General features: G+C 38.8%; 2 protein-coding genes across 5 annotated transcripts in view; one reads left to right on the top strand and one right to left on the bottom strand.

The window, feature by feature from the left end:
- The window catches only part of Osbp2 (oxysterol binding protein 2), a 181096-nt gene that overhangs the window by 144421 nt on the left and 16683 nt on the right, over window positions 1–19992 (bottom strand). For 3 of the 4 annotated variants that reach the window (XM_078039593.1, XM_078039591.1, XM_078039592.1), the window contains exon 2: window positions 5167–5375. In XM_078039593.1, coding sequence (XP_077895719.1) covers window positions 5167–5375 — 209 coding nt within the window. Of the gene's footprint in view, window positions 1–5166; window positions 5376–19992 lie in introns of those variants that run through there. The other variant, XM_078039595.1, reaches the window with a different exon arrangement.
- Window positions 1–19992, top strand: part of LOC144375302 (uncharacterized) — a 59625-nt gene that overhangs the window by 33654 nt on the left and 5979 nt on the right. The gene's annotated exons all lie outside the window — the stretch shown is intronic.

Genomic DNA, 19992 nt, shown 5'->3' on the forward strand with positions numbered 1-19992 from the left:
GCAACTATAGGCATTGTTTCTTTATGGATTTTATCTACTCTAGATATTTCAAATTTAAGAAATCATTCAATATGTTGCTTTCTGTGTCTGGCTTCTTCCACTTAACATGATATTTTCAAGACTCATATTGTTGTGTGTATCAGAACTTCCTTTACATGGCTGAACAATATTTTGTTGTATGAATATTCTGTCTATCCACTCATCCATTGATGGACAAGTGGAATGTTTCCACCTTTGGGCTATTGTGAATAACACTGCTATTATCATTCATGTACAAATTTATGTTTGAATGCTATCTTCAGTTATTTTGGAAGGAGTAGAATTCTTGGGTCATGGGTATGTTTAAGTTATTGAGGAACCACCAAACTATTTCCCACCAAGGCAATACCTTCTCTTGTTCCTTTCCCTTCATTCTAGTCCTCCCCTTCCTCCTCTTCTCTTCCTTCCCCTCCTTTTTATAATAACCACCCCACTGGCATGAGGTAGTATCTCATTATGGTTTTGATTTGCATTTCCTCAATGACTAATAATGTTGATTTTTTTCACGTGTTTATTGGCCATTTGTATATCTTGTTTGGAGAAATGCCAACTCAGGTACTTTGCCCTTTTTTAATGGGTAGTTTGTCTTTTTATGATTGAGTTTAAAGGTTTCTTTGTATGTTCTAGATGCTATATCATATATATAATTTGTAAGTATTCTGTCCTATGATGGGGGTCATCTTTTCATTTTTTGATAGACCCTTTGATACTCAAAAAAGTTTTTAATTTTGATGAAGTCAGTTTATATTTTATTCATTGCAATTTTCTTGGTGTCGTAGTTTAAGAAAATTACTGCCAAATCCTGGGTCATGAAAATTTACTATAATTTTTTCTTCTAACAATTGTATGGTTTTGACTCTTAAATTTGGGTCTCTGGTTTATTTTGAATTATTTTTGTATATGGCATGAAAAAGGGGATCCAACTTCATTTTTTATTTTGTATATGGATATCCAGTCATCTCAGTACCATTTGTTGAAGAAATTATCCTTTAAATGATCTTGGTACTCTGTTAATAATCAATTGACCATAGATATAGAGCTTACTTATGGATTCTCAGTTCTATCCCATTGATCTGTATGACCATCTTTATACCAGTCCCACATTGTCTTGATTACTATAGCTCCATAATGAGGTTTAAAATCAGAAATATGAGTCCTTCAAGTTTTTTCTTTTTCAAGATTGTCTTGACTACTTGGAGTCCCTTGAAATTAATTCCATGTGAATTTTAGGTTCAGCTTTTCATTTCTGTAAAAAGAAACATGGAATTCTGATAAAATTTGCATTGACTTTATAGATTTCTAGGAGCAGTTTTTGTTTGAATAGTGTTTTCAGTTCTGAACAATCTTTTCTTCCAATCTATGAGCATGGGATGACTTTCCATTTATATAGGTCTTTAATTTCTTTCAGCAATGGTTTTTAGTTTGAATTTAGTTGTCATATTTATTCAGTTTTTCTTATGCTATATAAATAAAATTGATTTCATTTCTTTTGGGGATCATTAATTGCCAGTATATAGAAATACAAGTGATATTTTTGTGTCAATCTTGTACCTTTGCACATTTTCTAAATTTATTTATTAACTCTAATTGTTGTGTGTGTGTGTGTGTGTGTATGTGTGTGTGTACATTCTTTGAGATTTTTTTCTATGTGTAGGATCATTTTGTCTGCCAATAGAAAAAGTTTTATTTTTTCCATTCTAATTTGTACTTTTGTTTCCTTTTCTTGCATAATTTTTATCTAGAACTTCCAGTACAGTGTTGAATAGATGTGGTGAAAGTGGGCATCCTTGTTTCTGATCTAAGAAAACTTTTGATCTGAGTATGACTTTAGCTATAGGTTTTTCATACATGTCCTTTATTGTTTTAAGGAAATTACCTTTCATTCCTATTTTGTGTTTTTATTATGAAAGAGTGGATATATGCTAAATCCTTTTCTTTAGCATTAAGTTGAGATAATCATGTTCTTTGTTTTCCCTTCAAATTGGTATACTACATTAATTGACTTTATTATATTGAACCACCTTTTGCTTCCTATGATGAATCTCACTTGGTCATGGTGCATAATATTTTTAATATTATATTGAACCACCTTTTGCTTCCTATGATGAATCTCACTTGGTCATGGTGCATAATATTTTTAATACACTGTTGAATTTTTGCTTGCCAGTCTTTTGTTAAGGGTTTTGAGTCATAAGAGATAATAGTCTACAGTTTTCATTTCTCATGATATTCTTGTGTGTATTTGTTATCAGTTTGAACTCACAGAATAAGAAATGTTTCTTCCTCTTTAATTTTTTGGGAAGATTTTGGGATAGATTGGTATAAATTCTTTAAATTATTGCTAGAATTCCCCAGTGAAGCCATCCTGTCCTGGGCTTTTCTTTGTTGCAAGATCATTGATTACTGATTCAATAATCTATTTATTGTAGGTCTATTGAGATTTTTCTATTTTTTCTTTACTCAGTCTTGGTAATATTTTTGCTTCTAGAAATTTGATCATTTCATCTAGGTTATCTAATTCGTTGACAGGCAATTATTCATAGTATTTTCTTATAGTTCATTTTTATTTCTGTAAGGTCAATAGTAATGACACCACCACTTTTATCTCCAATGTTAGTAATCTGTTCTGTATCCTTACCCTTCTGAAGGCTATCCCCTTGGAAACACAAGCTATGTGCTGCATCTCATGAAATGAAGGTAGGTGAGGCTGTTACTTTAGGGGTTCCCACATCCCCTAAAGCAAGTCCAGACTACCAGTCTCTCATACTGTCAGCTGAATTAGCAAGCACTTCTCCCCAACCACAAAAGAAACCCTTCCTACTGGCTGTTCCAAGAAAATTGTTTTATGATAATTAATCCAGTAAATGCTACAAACTACATTATTTTCAGGATGCTTCTCGAAAATGAAGTGATTTCATTCATTCATCCATTCTTAGAAAAAAAGAAGGCAGAAAGAAGAAATTAGTTCTTTGGTAAGTAGCAGTGCATCCTCACTTGGCCAACGTGGCTGTCCTGAGCTCAGCCACATTTGTCACCACAGTGGCTCTCAACAGGCATCCCAAGCTAAGACCACAGGTCCTACAGGGGGGTCTCAGCATATCCCTTGCTTGATATGACCCCAACCCCCTCCTTCATGGAGAGATGGAGTGGTACCCTGGGTAATATATCCCAAGATCAACATCATCATTGACATACCAGAGTTGCATGAGTGTTGACCCCAGGGAGAATAATCACTGAGCAGGGAGACCTATTATGGTTTGAATATGTCCCCTAAACTTTATGTGCTGGAAACTTAATCCACAAAGTCAAAAGTGAATGGTATTTGAGAGGTGCGATCTTTGGAAGGTGATTGAGGTGGATTAATATATGAATTAATGTATTCATGGTTTAATGTGTTATTGTGGGAGTGGCTTTGTTATAAAATTGAGTTTTCTCTGGCTTGCTCTGTCTTGCCAAGTGATGTTCTCCACTATGTTATGATGCCACAAGAAGGTCCTCATCAAAAGCTGAGGAGATGCTGGTGCCATGCCATTAGACTTCCCAGCTTCCAAAGCCTTGAACTAAATAAATCTCTATTCTTTATAAATTACCACCTTTTCAGGCATTTTGTTATAGCAAAAGAAAACAGAATAAGATAGAACCCATACTCCAAATGGGTGAGATAAAAAAAAGAAGGCCATATTGATATTAGGTGCCCTTCAATGCACATTGAGAAGCTAGCACTGGGGGAGAGACCATAACTTGGGGAGATAGGGCCCAGGACATTGACAAATGTCACTAGTCCCTCTCATCCTGTCTTATGCTAAAGCTCCTTACACAGAATCCAATGTCTCCCCACCCAGGCTGTGAGATAATCCTGGAGAGTAAGGGCTGTGGCTCCTCTCCTATAACCCTGTCTCCCCAGAAATACTATACAGGTCTGTAGAAACACATGTCATTTTGCTTACAACTTCAGAAAGATCATAGCTGCCCAACTCCTGCTCCCAGATTGTGTAGACACATTTTTCAATCATCAGAAACATTTACTATGGCTCTGGATGCACAAGGTGGTAGGAAGGTGAGTGTCTCACAGTCTGAACTGGCATCTCACAATACAACCCCTATGGAAGGCAGTTGGACAATACATCACAGAATTACAAACATACACTCCCATTGACCCAGCAACTTGAATCCTAGTATACTGTATTTACGTAAGTGTGAAATGAAATGCTTACATGTTGCAACCCAGTGTATCGTTAAAACATTGGCAAAAACCTAAATCAACTATTTCATCAATAGGCTATGGGTTAAATAAACATCTATACAGTATATCTATACAATGAAAAATCACATTGCTGTGAAAACAAAGAGGAAGTTTTTAGGAACTGATAAAGAAAATTTAAAAAAAAATATACTGCTAAATGTAAAAAGAAAGGTAGAGCACTGCATTTATTCACAAATAAGCACCGATTTGGGCATCTATGTAAAGATGCATGAAACTAGTACCTCTAATTTCTTCTGGGTCAGAGAACAGGGTAGGTGGCTGGGAACAGGTACAAAGACAAGACTTTACTCATAGGCTTTTGGAGCCATTGGTTTATAAATTATATAAAAACACTGCATATTAAAAACTAAATTTATTAAAGTAAAAAGTAAAACATCTTGCTCAGAACATCTGAGTTTGGTGTCTCACCATGGCAAAGACAGCAGCTCTGGCTAAACATCTTAAAAATCTTCACCAAAGAGACGATGGGAAAAAGTCTGGCCCAAGTCACAGAGGCACAATCCTGGACTCCCACCCTAGATTGCTGAGTATGGGCCTGAGGCACCATAGCACCTGAAATGTCTGCTGAAGTCTGGCAACCAGACTTGTCCAGGGAAAGATCACACAGCCCCTGCCCCCATAAACATTTGCATCCCAAAGACTGCTAGCCACCTGTGACAGCCTTGGCAGAGTGGCTGGGTATCTATCTCACTGTTAAGGAATGATGAGTTGTGTAGGAAAGGCAAAAATACAACCTGACCTTCTAGGTTGGTTCAGACTAGCCGGGTCTCCTGGTCACCACTGTCCCCCAAATGCTTTCAATTTCCACTCCTTTTAAACCCATGACACCACTCATACACACCCCTATATCAACCATTCACTACCTGAATGGGATCTCATCACACGAACAGCCTTGGCTTTGGCCAGCTCCAGGACGGTGATCCACTGCTGCCGTTCCACCTCTGAGTTGGCCTTGAGGTGGTAACTTCTTGCCCCACTCATCAGCAAGATACCACAAGACTCTTCAGTATCAATATGTGCAGTGGCCAGGTTGATGGTTCCACGGCAAGTGTGGGCCATTTCACCCTGGTTTCTGTAGAATACAAGAGAAGGCATGAGGTGAGGCTCCCAGACTCAATGTCTTCCAGACTCAAGAAACCCTCAAGGCACGTTCTCAGAACCTCAGACCCTAAGAGCTAGAAGAGGCCCTGGAGTCACAATTTGTAGATGATGCCTCTTGAGTCTGATTGGTCATCACTTGGTTGAGAAGAATTCTGAGGCCATGACTGCCTACAGTGGGCAGAGTGATAGAAGAATGAGAGCCCACACTGGTGCCATATGCAAGGTATGTCTGCTGTGTTCTAAGCCCTGGCAGAATCAGGAAATAGTAAAAAGGAGTGACTTCTCAGGGTTACACAAAGCAGAGCAGGCCTCACTCTCCATGCTAGAATCTTTCCACTAAGTTTCAGAACCACTGAGTTAGAGCAGTGATACTGGATGACCAGAGTGTAAGGGAGGCACCTCCCACTTGGAACAACCTGGGAATAGCGTCGTCTCTTCTGTTATATCAGAGACCCATAGAGCAAAATCACCACCATTCTCTGGCTCTACCACAGATGAGTTGAAGGTGCGGGCTGGGATTACATAGTGCTACCTCTTGACAAGGGACCAAATCCTTTGCTAGTTATAGGATTATGGAGCTAATGGTAGCAAAATAAGGGAAAGTGGAGGTGACTAAAGCATGTGCCATTTCCAACTGTGACTGATGTCTGAAAACTGAGGTCCAACTATCATGACTAGATCTATTTAATTCACTCAGAGCAAACTCTCCACAAAACACCACATCTTTTTTCCACAGAGTGTGTTATAAAAGAAAGAGAAATTGGTCAGCATATGATACTTCCAGTGGCAGGAGTTCATTTGGCAGTTTTCTGCTGTCCTTGAATGCTTATTGATTATCTCTGGCTGTTTATCAACTGTCATGTTCTTTATTCTTCTACCTGTTCTAAAGTCAAATGATTTTTTTTATGGTTCCAAGAGGTAGGTATGAACCATTTCCCCCCTGGTTTCTGTAGGATGCAAGAGAATAAGACATCTTTTGTTTGAATAATAGTTTCCCTTTTTGATTCTCTTCTGCTTTGAGAAAATGACAAATAGGTTAACGAAAGCCCAGCTCTTGGGTCCTGGCATCTTTTAATGAAAGGAAATTCACTTTAACTGATAACAATAGCCAAGTTTCCATAGCTGCTGGAAGTCTAATGTTTTTATATTTAAAGTCATTTTGGGTAGAGATTGTTCAGGTGCAAAATAGTGTAGTGCCTAACCATAAAGGACACTGTGGATTAATTCAAAAAGAAGGACATAGACTACTGATCTAGGCAGAGGGAATAGCAGAAGCAAAGACCATAAGGTAAAGACGAGTTTATTTTTTAATTTTTTAAAATTTTTTACGGTGGTTGTGCTAGGGATTGAACTCAGGGCCTTGTGCATTCGAGGTAAGCACTCTACCAATTGAGCTATATCCTCAGCCTGAGTTTTCAACTTTTGAAGAACAGAAAGACATTCTGTGGCCAGAATATTGAGAATAAAAGAGTGGACAATCTTAGAGTGGTTTTTATTTGCATTTCTCTAATTGCTAGTGATGATGAACATTTTTTCATATATTTGTTGATTGATTGTACATCATCTTCTGAGAAGTGTCTGTTCAGGTCCTTGGCCCATTTATTGATTGGGTTATTTGTTTTTCTGGTGCTTAGCTTTTTGAGTTCTTTATAGACCCTAGAGATTAGTGCTCTAACTGATGTGTGAGGGTTAAAGATTTGTTCCCAAGATGTAGGCTCTCTATTCACCTCACAGATTGTTTCTTTTGCTGAGAAGAAGTTTTTTAGTTTCAGTCCATCCCATTTATTGATTCTTGATTTTAATTCTTGCACCAAAGGAGTCTTATTAAGGAAGCTGGGGCCTGATCTCACATGAGGAAGATTAGGGCTTACTTTTTCTTCTATTAGACACAGGGTCTCAGGTTTTATTCCTAAGTCCTTGATCCATTTTGAGTTGAGTTTTGTGCATGGTAAGAGATAGGGTTTTAATTTCATTTTTTTTTTTTTGCTTATGGATTTCCAGTTTTCCCAGCACCCATTTGTTTAAGAGGCTATTTTTTCTCCAATGGCAGCTATTATGAAGACAAACAACAATAAGTGTTGGCGAGGATGTGGGAAAAAGGTACATTCATGTACTGCTGGTAGGACTGCAAATTGGTGCAGCCAATATGGAAAGCAGTATGGAGCTTCCTTGGAAAATCAGGAATGGAACCACCATTTGACCCAGCTATCCCTCTCCTCGGTCTATACCCAAAGGACTTAAAAACAGCAAACTACAGGGACACAGCCACATCAATGTTTATAGCAGCACAATTCACAAGAGCTAAACTGTGGAACCAACCTAGATGCCCTTCAATAGATGAATGGATAAAAAAATGTGGCATATATACACAATGAAATATTACTCAGCAATAAAAGAGAATAAAATCATGGCATTTGCAGGTAAATGAATGGAGTTAGAGAAAATGATGCTAAGTGAAGTTAGCTAATCCCAAAAACCAAAATGCTGAATGTTTTCTTTGATATAAGGAGGCTGATTCATAGGGGGATAGGGAGAGGGAGCATGGAAGGAATGGACAAACTCTAGATAGGGCAGAGGGGTTGGAGGGGAAGGGAGGGGGCATGGAGTTATAAATTATGGTGGAATATGATGATCATTATTATCCAAAGTACATATATGAGGTCACAAATTGGTGTGAATATACTTTGTATATAACCAGAGATATGAAAAATTGTGCTCTATTTAAAAAAAAGTGGACAAGAGAAAAATTAAAACTAGAAAATCAGGGAAGGGCCAAGTGCAGTGGCCCAGCTACTTAGGAAACTGAGGCAGAAGGATCGTAAGTTCAAAACCAGTCTAAGCATCTTTTCTTTGGGGAGGGGCATTGGGGATTGAACTCAGGGGCACTCAACTACTGAATCACATCCCCAGCCCTATTTTTGTATTTTTATTTAGAGACAGGGTCTCACTGAGTTGCTTAGTGCCTCACTTTTGCTGATGCTGGCTTTGAATTCACAATCTCCTGCCTTAGCCTCCCGAGCCCCTGGGATTACAGGTCTAAGCCACTGTACCAGACCAGTCTAAGCATTTTAATGAGGATATTTCAAAAATAAAAAATTAAAATTGTTGGGGGTATAGCTCAGTAGTAGAACATTTGCCTAGCAATCACAAGACACTGGGTTCAAGCACTACAGAAATAAATAAATAAATAATAAAATAAAAGTAGGTAGGGACCAAATAAGGTACTTTGCAGGCTACATGAACTTACTTATGAGGCTAAGGCAGGAGGATCACAAGTTCAATGCTAGCCAGGGGAACTTAGCGAAACACTGTCTCAAAATACAAAAAGGTCTGGAGGTGTGATTCAGTGAAAGCACTTGCCTAGCATGTGCAAGGCCCTGGGTTCAATTTCCATTGCCACAAGCAGTAGTTGTAGTAGTTGAAGTAGTAATTATAAAACCCAGGAGTCCATACTGATGTAAGTAAATAATTGGAAGAATAGATAAATGGGTGAAAAGGTACAGATATTCCTTAATAAATGTAGATGGAATCACAGTCATAGAAAAATCACTAAATATGGGGCTGTAGCTGTAGCTTAGTGGTGGAGCACTTGCCTAGCATACCCAAAGCACTAGGCTCAAACCCCAGTACCACATTTAAAAAAAAAAAAGAGTTCTGGAATTGATTGTAAAATAGAAAAAAAAAACAAGACTTGAAAAACTAGTGAAATTCAAATGAAGTCTGGAGCTTAGGTAGTAGAATTATTATAATGTTAACCTCCTTGTTTTGATCATTATACTTTGGTGATGTTGACTTCAGGGAAAGCTGCACTATTTTTGTAACTTTTCTAGAAATCTAAGTTATTTCAAAACAAAAACAATTAATCCTGCTATCACCTCCTTCCCAGAGTCATAGCTGATACAAAGTCTTAGAGCTCAAATTTGAACTTACCTGTCTTCAGGCTCAGTGACTGGCTTGGAGATAGTCCCAATCAGTGAAGGGCAGAAGCCCAAATACTCATCACGATCTGGTTCTAGACTAAACTCTAGACTAAACTAAATGGAGGCATTTTAAAAATCATTAACCCAAGAGTAGAGTGGAGAGCAAAGCTGAGGGAGGAAGGGAACACCTCCCAGTCTTGAAGGGAGATAGAAAGAGTTTGTTGATTATTTCTGCAGTTCTGGAATTGAACCCAGCACTGTGTGCATGCTAGGAAGTTTGAAACCCATAGGAGGGGGAAAAAAAAAAGAAGAAGGAGGAGGTGGAAAACAGTGCTAATGAAGAAGCCAATGCTTCATTCATGCCAAATTGTCCCTTCATTTCTAGACTTGCATGAAAAGCCACAGTAGATACAGGAGATGAATGGGACAAATAAATCCCCTTCCTGTTCTTCCCTATGTGGACTTCTCCAAGGTATGTTTTCTCTTTGTGAACCTTATAGGAAAGTCCAGGTCCTGAGCAAAAATGCTTGCTGAGTGTATGGTTTGGATCTGGAATATCACCCAAAGTCTTACGTTGAAAGCATAGTCTCTGCTGTATAAAGTTCAGAGCTTGCAGGCAATGATTGGATCGAAAGGATTCTCACCTTATCAGTCATAGCTGAATGGACTACTGGGAGCTGGGACCTAGTGGGAGGGAATAGGTCACTGGGAGCATGACCTGGAAGGATTTAATTTCTCCTAAACCCCAGCTCCTTCCTTTCTCTTCTTCCTGATTGCCATGAACTGAGCAGCTTTCTTCTGCCCTACCCTTCTACCGTGATGTTGTGCCTCACCAGGCCCAGAGCAATGGAGCTGGCTGACCATGGACTGAGACCTCTGAAACCATGAGTTAAATAAACTTTTCTTGCTACAATGCTCTTGTCAGGTATTTTGATCACAGTGTTGCAAAGCTGACTAACAAACTGAGTAACCATGGTGTCTCTCTGTAGCTCACTTCTAGATGTGAAATGACATCTAGCAAGGAAATGCACTGAAGGTTCACTTTGATTTGTCCTCTGCCTCACTGCTCTGGGACTGCATCTTCCAGTGTCAGGTCTTTCATCTTTGCCTTGGGCTATGCTTCCCAACCTTCACAAAAAAAAATGTCCAAGGCGAGAAAACAAATGACAAGCCAGCAAGTTTGAATTCAGACACATAGAAAAAAACTACAACTCTGGAGCAAAGCATGTAGGCTGATATATAACTTTCATTCAATGCTAGCTCAAGTTGACCATGATTCACTTGGTTAATTCCCATCCAACCTTCCATGTTCTAATTCAGCAAGCACTTTCTGTGGGCTACTCTATAAAGGAACCATGCTAGAGACACTAGGAAGGGGCGGGGTGCGGGGGGGTATAAAGGTAAATATGATACATTTATCTGGCCTCAAAGAACAACCAATTCTGTAAGGTGACAGTGATATAAATTGCAAGTCACTGTTTAACAATGAGTGGAAGGAAATAAATTCAAAATAAATGGGGTTCCTGCCTCATGAAATTCACTTATATTTACCTGCTTTACTGAATGTATGTTATACTTCAATGAAAAGTTGAAAAGAGAAACCCAGGTGACCTTGATGGACAGCTGAAGGAAATACAATGTGAAATTCCTTAAATAAAAATTTATCAACTTGTGCCAGGTGCACTGAAGCATGCCTATAATCCTAGTGACTCGGGAGACTGAAGCAGGAAGATCATAAGTTCAAGGGCAGTCTTAACAACTTAAGGAGACTCTATCTCAAAAAAACCAAAGAGCTGGGGATGTAGCTTGTGGAGTAGCACATCGGGATTCAATTCAATGCTCAGTATACAAAATAATAATAATAATAATAATTATTATTATTATTATTTAGAGAGGGCCATGAAGCCAGCCATAATCTTTCAACCTCTCTTAGGTCAAGGGGATGCTGTTAGGGTCTTCTCTGGTTGACATAAAGAATCTCTTTTTGTTCATTCTACTGACCTCAACCTGAGGGTATACCATCTAAGTCTCATAGGAAATAATCACTTAAGAAGTGATAGAAAGGTAGAAATTCTCCTCCCTGTTCCAGATGCAAAGACTGGAATGCAGAAACGGGCATCTCCCTGTAGGTCCTGTGGGGACTATGCCCCTACATCAAGCCCACCCACCCACTCTCAGCTCTGCCTTTTATCCACTGGGCTGTGCAGACTTGTCCCCCAGGTTTCATTTATACTCTCAAAACCATCGAAGCTCGTCAGATAGCACCATTTGGAAAATGCCCAATATTAGAAATGCTTGATGTTACCATCAAACAGAAGCCTCCACTGTGTCATGTCATCTCCCTTTAGAGATGACACTGTCACTGTGAGACATGACATTGTTTCATTTTGCTTCTGGCCTCATTATTTGACAGTTAAAGTTCCCTTGAGAAATGCTAAATAAATTCTGCTATGAGGACATTTCTGATGTAATTTTTTAAATGAAAATAAAATGGAAGCTTAGAAACCATTCTCCTGGTGCTGAAAATACAATTTTGTGAAATGTTTACCCAAAAAAGATGACAGACAGTAACTTATAAAATACAACATTTTTATCAATGCAACTCACATCTGCAATAGTGCCTCACTTCCTATGGGGACCATCACAAATATGACCCTCAATGTTCACAGGGGCCCACAATGTAAGCAAAGCAGACATTCATTTGTTTAGACATTTAATGTTTAGACATTCACTTATCAAGTATATATCATATGGAAGGCACATGTCAGAGGGAATTAGCCACATTTTACAGTTAAAAATTAAAAAAAACAGGTAAGAGATCAGGAAAAGATAAAAGATGAAGCTCTGGTACATAGAACTAGTCAACATCAAGGCCAGAACTAGAACCAGGTTTATTAGCCACCAGCACAGGGCTCTTACCATGGAGAATAGTGGGGTAGCTATGCAGAAATTATTTTTTTGGTTTACTTGGTTTTTGTATCTACAACTTACAAGCTAAAACATAATTTCCATGAGATATGGTTCCAGTCTGTTTTGTCCCTATCTTGTCAGAGATAACATGGTAAGAGCTCTGGTGACATGCTAGCAAAGTAAATTAATGCATGACTGTTATACATAAGCAGCAAAACAGGCCCAGGAAGGTGATCTGGCTCAAACCCAGAGCTCAGTGACACCAATATAAGTGTCATCCCCACCCAAAGTTCTGCCAAACTCCCATGCTTAAAGGGAAATAACATGATAATAACATACCACCCAATTAGTACCACTCACTGAAAATCCATCAGATCCATTTTATGGTCCCACCAAAATGTTAGAACACCATGTACAACCTAGCAATATCTAAGGTGGTTCCTAAGATCATTAAGCAGAAAGCCTGTCACAGAATATTAAAGAAATGTTTTATCTCTCAAATTTAGGCTGAAAAATGTCAAGTAGAAAATGGATGAACATGACATTTTTCTACAACAAAAAGAACAGACTGTGGTATTTTTCCATGTCATTAATGTTTTGGAATGCATGACTGATGAGGATAAAGTCTCACCCTTAACTCACCAAGCAGGACTCAAATCTCCATCATGCCCCCTGTTTCTCTCTCAAATCAATCCACTTTGCTCCAGCTGCCCTTGCTCACCACTGCTCTAAGCCATGGTCATCTCTCATCTAGAAAGTACCCATAGCCTCTTTATCAGTCTCTCTGAGACTCCCTTTACCTCTTCCAGACAATTCCTGCACTGCGTTTTTCTAAAACTTCATGCTAAGCCTGTCGACACTCTGCTTAAACACCTTTCAATTACTTCTATTACTTTAGAATGAAGACATACCAGTTCTTTCTGACTGTCTCGATCCTGTCTGCTGCTTCCAAGCATACAATGTCCCTATGCCTATGAGCTTGCCCTATACCTATGCTGTTCCCTCTACCTGCATGCTGTTCCCTCCATGTGTACACTCTTTCACTGCCCACTTGTTTACCTTAGCCTGCATGCCAGTTGAAATTTCACTTTTTTCTTACATTCCCTGCCAAGCTCCTACACCCCTTGGGGTCCCTCCTTTAGTGTTCCTACCATATCCTATTTTGATTGCCTTTTAATCCGTCTGATTCAGGGCTAATGGTTGTCTAATTCATTGCTGTATCTCCAGCTGCCAGCAGTGTCAGCCACATAGTTCATGTTCAATAAATATTTGTTAAGTAAATCAACTCAACTTTAAATACCTTTAATTTGATCACAAAGACTGCAGCTCTCCAATGAAAACAGTACTTAAATGTAAGGTGTTCTTTTATAATCAAGATGGTCTTAAAATATATTTGGTAAAGCAACTGTAAACTTCCAGAGTTTATTATCACTAACATTAGCCTAAGATGGTTCCAGATCTCCACAGGGACAAAGGGCAGATGTGTTCCAGAAGCTTTCGCTCATGACCTGATGCTCATTAAAAGTATCACAAAACCTGGATAAGCCTGGGTCCCCCACCCCCGACCCCCAGTCACAACAGGAACTTAGGCTACCTTTGCTAAAAAGCACAGACTCTTCACTTGGGCCTGCTGATGCCTGATGGGTAACTTAAAGAAGGATAAAGGCTTGGCATCTCTGCCTTTTGTGTCTTGAACTTTGTGTCAGATTTCTGCTCAGCTCTGCATGTAGGCATGTTAATCATTTCAGTTAATCTGTGTAAAAACTGATAATTCATGGTATATTAGCCCTAAATTTCCCTAACATACTTTCTTTCCCTTCAAGACTGAGATACCAAGATAAGGGTAACTAAAATATTTTCAAGATTTGCAGGGACTTTCAACTGCCAGCTTTTACGACATTCTGTTCCAGCCCCTGGAAGCAATGCCTAGATATTTCCAATCATTGCTCTAAACTGCAGTCACCTTGGATTCCAGGATCAGCGGAGTCTCATAAATAGATCACCCACCCTAAGTGACAGCAATTACTCCATGACAAGAACTGTGGCTGTTCCTCCCACACCCCAAGTAGGAGGAGCAATCATCTCATGGGAACTGGATTGCCCTCTCAAGTGATAAGGACTTCAGAGCCTCCTGGAAAAGTCAGAACTGTGATAATGATCAATTAGACCCTAGCCCATGTCAGCAACCCAGTAAAAGGCTTATCCTTCTCTGATGTGATGAGCAACCTGATCTCTCTCCCCCCTCTTCTTGAGGTAACCCCTACCCCCATTAAACCTTTGCCTAGTGTGTTTGTACTTCTTGGCCCAGTTTTCATTTCTATTGTCACCAGTTCAGAAGTCCCTGTCTCTGGTATCAAATCCACTTGAAAAATAAGTAATAACTAAGCAATACATGCAATTAAGTTTTCCTATCCCTGTTAGTCTGAGGAGGTTTTTAAAAAATATTTATTTTTTAGTTTTAGGTGGACACAATATCTTTATTTTATTTTTATGTGGTGCTGAGAATCGAACCCAATGCCTCACCCATGCTAGGGGAGCACGCTACCACTTGAGCCACATCCCCAGCCCCAGTCTGAGGAGTTTTTAAAAATGCTCATCCTAAACCCTTCAGCTATTTCCATAGCAGGTTTAACAGTGAGTCTCTTCAATGATATAAAGTATCAGCAAAGAAATAGAAGATTAAAAAGAAGAATCAGATAGAAATTGTACAACCGAAAAACATAACAACCAATTTTTTAAAAACTCAATAACGTGTTCAATATCAGAAGGAAAGGACAGAAGAAAACTTCAGTTACCTTGAAGATAGAAACTACCCAGTCTGAACAACAGAAATGAAATGGATTGGGACGAAAAAAGTGAACAGAGCCCTGTGACCCATGGGATTACAACAAAAGATCTAACATTTGTTTTTTTTTTTGTTTTTTTTTTTTTTGAGGAAGTGACAGAATTTTGTTCTCTCTCTTTTTTTTTTTTTATTGGTTGTTCACAACATTACAAAGCTCTTGACATATCATACTTCGAACAATAGTTTCAAGTAAGTTATGAACTCCCATTTTTACCCCAAATACAGATTGCAGAATCACATAGGTTATACATTCACATTTTTACATAATGCCATACTCGTGACTGGTGTATTCTGCTACCTCTCCTATCCTCTACTATCCCCCTCCCCCCCCATCTTCTCTTTCTATCCCATCTACTGTAATTCATTTCTCTCCTTATTTTTCTTCCAATTCCCCTCACAACCTCTTTTATGTAGTTTTTTATAACAATGAGGGTCTCTTTCCATTTCCATGCAATTCCACTTTTCTCTCTCTTTCCCTCCCATCTCGTGCCTCTGTTTAATGTCAATCTTTTCTTCCTGCTCTTCCTCCCTACTCTATTCTTAGTTGCTCTCATTATATCAAAGAAGACATTTGGTATTTGTTTTTTAGGGATTGGCTAGCTTCACTGAGCAACATTTGTGTCAACAGTGTCCCAGGAGAAAAAGAAGAAAGAATGTGGGGCAGGACAAGTATTTGAAGAGATAATGTCTGAAATCTCCCAAAACTTAGCAAAATATACAAATCTATAAGAAGCTCAACAAACTTTTTAGGTTTACAATAACAAGATAAACTCAAAGACATTCATGCCAATATCTATCATAATCAAACTTCTAGAAATTAAAGACAAAGAAAAAAGCTCTTGAAAGCAGAGGGTCAGGAGCAATGCCTTTCCTAGGGAGAAAGCATTTTTTTAAAATATTTTTTTAGTTGTAGTTGGACACAATGCCTTTATTTTATTTATTTATTTTTATGTGGTGCTGAGGATCAAACCCAGTGCCTTGCTGAGCCAGGGAGAAAGCATTTTGAATGACAAAAGATTTCAGCAGGAAACCAGAGAGACCCAAAGGGAGAGGCGCAATGTTTTTTCAAGTGTTGAAAGAACCAAAATTCTAAATCCAGTGAAAACATCCTTTGGGAATGAAGGGAAAATGAAGATATTGCCAGATGAAGGAAAACTGAGAATTTGACACCGGCAGATCTACCCTAAAAGAAAGGCTGAAGGAAGAAGAAAATGTGTGCCAAAAGAAGGAATCTGGGAACATTAGGAAAGAAGGAGGAATACGAGAAGCAAAAATATGGGCTGTGTCTGACAGCTGAAGCAAAAATTAAATCTCTGTTTACTGGGGCTCAGAATGCGTGTGTGTAGATTTCTGCTAGAAATTCAACCATTCCCATATTAACCAAGCCATTGGGTAAACAAATGTTTGATGAGGGGAAATTTCTGTTATAGAATCATTCCTGCAAATAACTGGAAAAGGAATGATTAAATATCATCATTTTACAACCCATAATGAACTAATGGGCCTAGGAAATCATAATCACTATTGATGTGAGCATTGGTAGGGGGCTTGGACAATATGTATTTCCTATCAAAATATCAGGTGCTCAATAGTAGAGCACTTGCTTGGCATGCTCTGTCTAGATCCTGCGTTCAACACCCAATACCACACACACACACAAATTTTAAATAAAGAAAAAGGAAAAAAGCTGATGTCCACAGGGCCGAGTCATAATAGGAAACTATAAAAAATTATAAATCAATGGGTAAATTTTAATATTGATTGAATATTTTATAACATTAGGGAATTATTGTTAACTTTTTAGGCATGTTAATACCATTTTTATTATATATATTTTGAAAACTTCATCTCTAAAGATATACATACTAAGTATTTCATCAATGAAAGCTGTATCTGAAAAATTTTAAAAGAAAGAAAGTCTGAAATTTGCTTCAAATTAAGTGGGGACAAGGAGCCCATCCACTGAACCTAAAGAGAAATCTACTGACACAGGGTAATGGAGACAAGGACTATTCACTATGGACCTCTCCATTTTTGTATATTTTAAAATTTTCATAACAAAAAATAAAATCCCTAATTATTATACTTTAAATCTTTCCCATGTATAGTTGTGACCAACTTCAGTGATAAAAAGGAGCCTGTGAGTCCCAGGAGCCAGGCCCAGGAATGGGGCTATGTGCCAAGTGTCTAATAAGGAAAAATATGGAGATGGCAGGATCCCTAGGGCACAGGGCTAGATCTATTCTGAGCAAAGTTGTAGGCCTGTAAATCCAGATTCTCCTACACATAACAAGTCAGATACTTGCCCCCATTTTTTTTTAAAATCATCACACAATCTCTGTAGCTGCAGTCACAACCTATAGGATTCTTCGTTCCACAAGTGACCTTTGTTTAAAAATCCAGCAGAAAGCCGGGTGCCTTGGTACATGCCTGTAATCCTAGCAGCTCAGGAGGCTGAGGTGGGAGGATGGTGAATTCAAAGCCAGCCTCAGCAAAAGTGAAGCACTAAGCAACTCAATGAGACTCTGTCTCTAAATAAAATACAAAATAGGGCTGGGAATGTGTTCAGTGGTCAAGTGTCCCTTAGTTCAATCCTCCATATCACCCCCCTAAAAAACCCTAGCAGAGAGAAAAACAGACCAAAGAAAATCTAAAACAAGAAAATCTGTTACTAACCAAGAAAAAACCTGATATGTCAAGAATTAGTGATCAGTGTAGGAAATAATACTAAATAATACCAAATTTTTTAGAGTTTTTTTAATATTTATTTTTTAATTTTTGGCAGACACAACATCTTTGTTTGTATGTGGTGCTGAGGATCGAACCCGGGCCGCAGGCATGCCAGGCGAGCGTGCTACCACTTGAGCCACATCCCCAGCCCCAATAATACCAAATTTAACATAAGATTAATTACAAATTTAAACCCTTAAATTAAAATATGAGCTTAAAGATCTGACAGAGGGTCATATTATTTATTCAGGAATTTACTTCCTCTCTTTGTGGCTTCCAATATTATAGGACTGGCATTAATTTAGATGAAATAATCTGATGTCAAAATGACTCCCACCAAACTTCAATCAACACATAAAGGACAGTTAAACTGTTAAAATATGACAGTAGCCTGGCAAAACCAAAGCCCCCTCACTAAGGATAGTTGCCGACTCCCAAAATGGAGTCTGCATTTGAACCCCTCATCCTTGCTTGTCATATTCATTCTTTAATTCAGTCAACATGACATTTAGTGATGGCCTGCTGAGGGCCAAGCCAGGCACTGTGTTTATTTATTTTTTCAGTCTGTAGTTGGCTGAATATGTGATTAAAGAATCTGTGGATACAGAGGACTGACTATACTTCAAACATCATTTTTTTTTTTTTGGTAGTACTGGGAATTGAACCCAGGGCCTCAAACATGCTAGGTAAGTGCTCTACTATTGAGTTATATCCTCAGACCTTTTAAACTTTACTTTGAGTCAGGGTCTGGCTAAGTCAGGCACTGGGTTTAGAATAATGAATGAGATAGACAGGTCTCGGCCTCCACGGGCAGTCACTGTCCTGGGCCCCCCATAACATCCAATAACGTTGTATCACCCTTCCACCATTTGGAATGAGTGGGGGGAAGTCTTGTCACCAGATAGGGCACCAATGTTCTGTCAGGCTATTCCCCAAAGAGGTCTCAACTATGTCTTCCTCACTCTCTGGCAAATCTGGCAAATCTAGCCCTGTTTTCCTGAACTGTGAGTAATAAGCAGGACTGAGGGGGTTAGACAGGAGGCTCTAGCTAATTTAGCATCCATACCACAAAAATCTTTACAGCAGAAACAATGCTTTCACCTATGAAACAGTTTACCAAGTAAAAGAGAGAGAGAGAGAGAGAGAGAGAGAGAGAGAGAGAGAGAGAGAGAGAGATTTGCAGCCTTCCCCCGTCCTTAAGCAGGTTTCACCTTGTAACCTAGAAGATAATGTGGAAATTGAGTGTGACTTTGGGGGCAGGCAGGTTACAGTTTCACCTTGCTCTTTCTTGGATTCTTATCCCTTTAGAAAGCTAGTCATCATGTTGTAAGGATGCTCAAGCAGCCCTTTGGAGAAATCTGCAGTGAGGAACTACAATCTTCTGCCAATACCGCTTTGCCAGGCATGTGAGTGACCCTCCTTAGAAGTGGAGCCTGAGCCTCTGTCAAGTCTTTGGATAACTGCAGCCCTCATGACAAATTCACACCAATTTGCTACCCATTTGTGAATTCCTGACCCAAAGAAACTGTGAGATCATGTTTATCATTCTTTTCAGCCTCTAAATTTGAAGGTGATTTGTTATGTAGCAATAGATAACCCACAGAGGCAGCCTCTCTGAAGAGGAAGAGTCTAACCATGTAGAGAGGATAAGGCCATGGGATGTGAGACATAGCAACATCCCAGCGAAATCTACTTCAGTTCAAAAGAGGAAAGATTTTCTAAGAAACAACCAACTGGCTTATTTTGGAGAGGTTTGCTTTCTGTTACCTTAGAAATGTTTTCACAGGCAATTGTTCATGTCACTGAGGCTCTATAGGAATGAATTAACAAACAGGCAGGAGAATCACAAGTTCAAAGCCAGCTCAGCAACTTACCAAGGTCCTAAGCATCTTAACCAGATTCTGTCTCAAAATAGAAATAAATAAATGGGACTGGGGTTGTATAGCTCAGTGGTAGAGCACTTGCTTAGCATGTGTAAGGCACTGGCTTCAATCCTCAGCACCACATAAAAATAAATAAATAAATAAACAAATAAATAAAAGTATTGTGTCCATTTACAACCAAAAAATATTTAAAATAAGTAAATAAATTAATTAAAAGTGCTGGAGATGTGATTCAGTGGTTAAACACCTCTGGATTCAATCTTCAGTACCAAAAAAAAAAAAAAGGAAGAAAATCCTGCC

This window comes from Ictidomys tridecemlineatus, chromosome 2 (genome assembly GCF_052094955.1).
Source record: "Ictidomys tridecemlineatus isolate mIctTri1 chromosome 2, mIctTri1.hap1, whole genome shotgun sequence".
In the NCBI taxonomy this organism is placed as follows: domain Eukaryota; kingdom Metazoa; phylum Chordata; class Mammalia; order Rodentia; family Sciuridae; genus Ictidomys; species Ictidomys tridecemlineatus.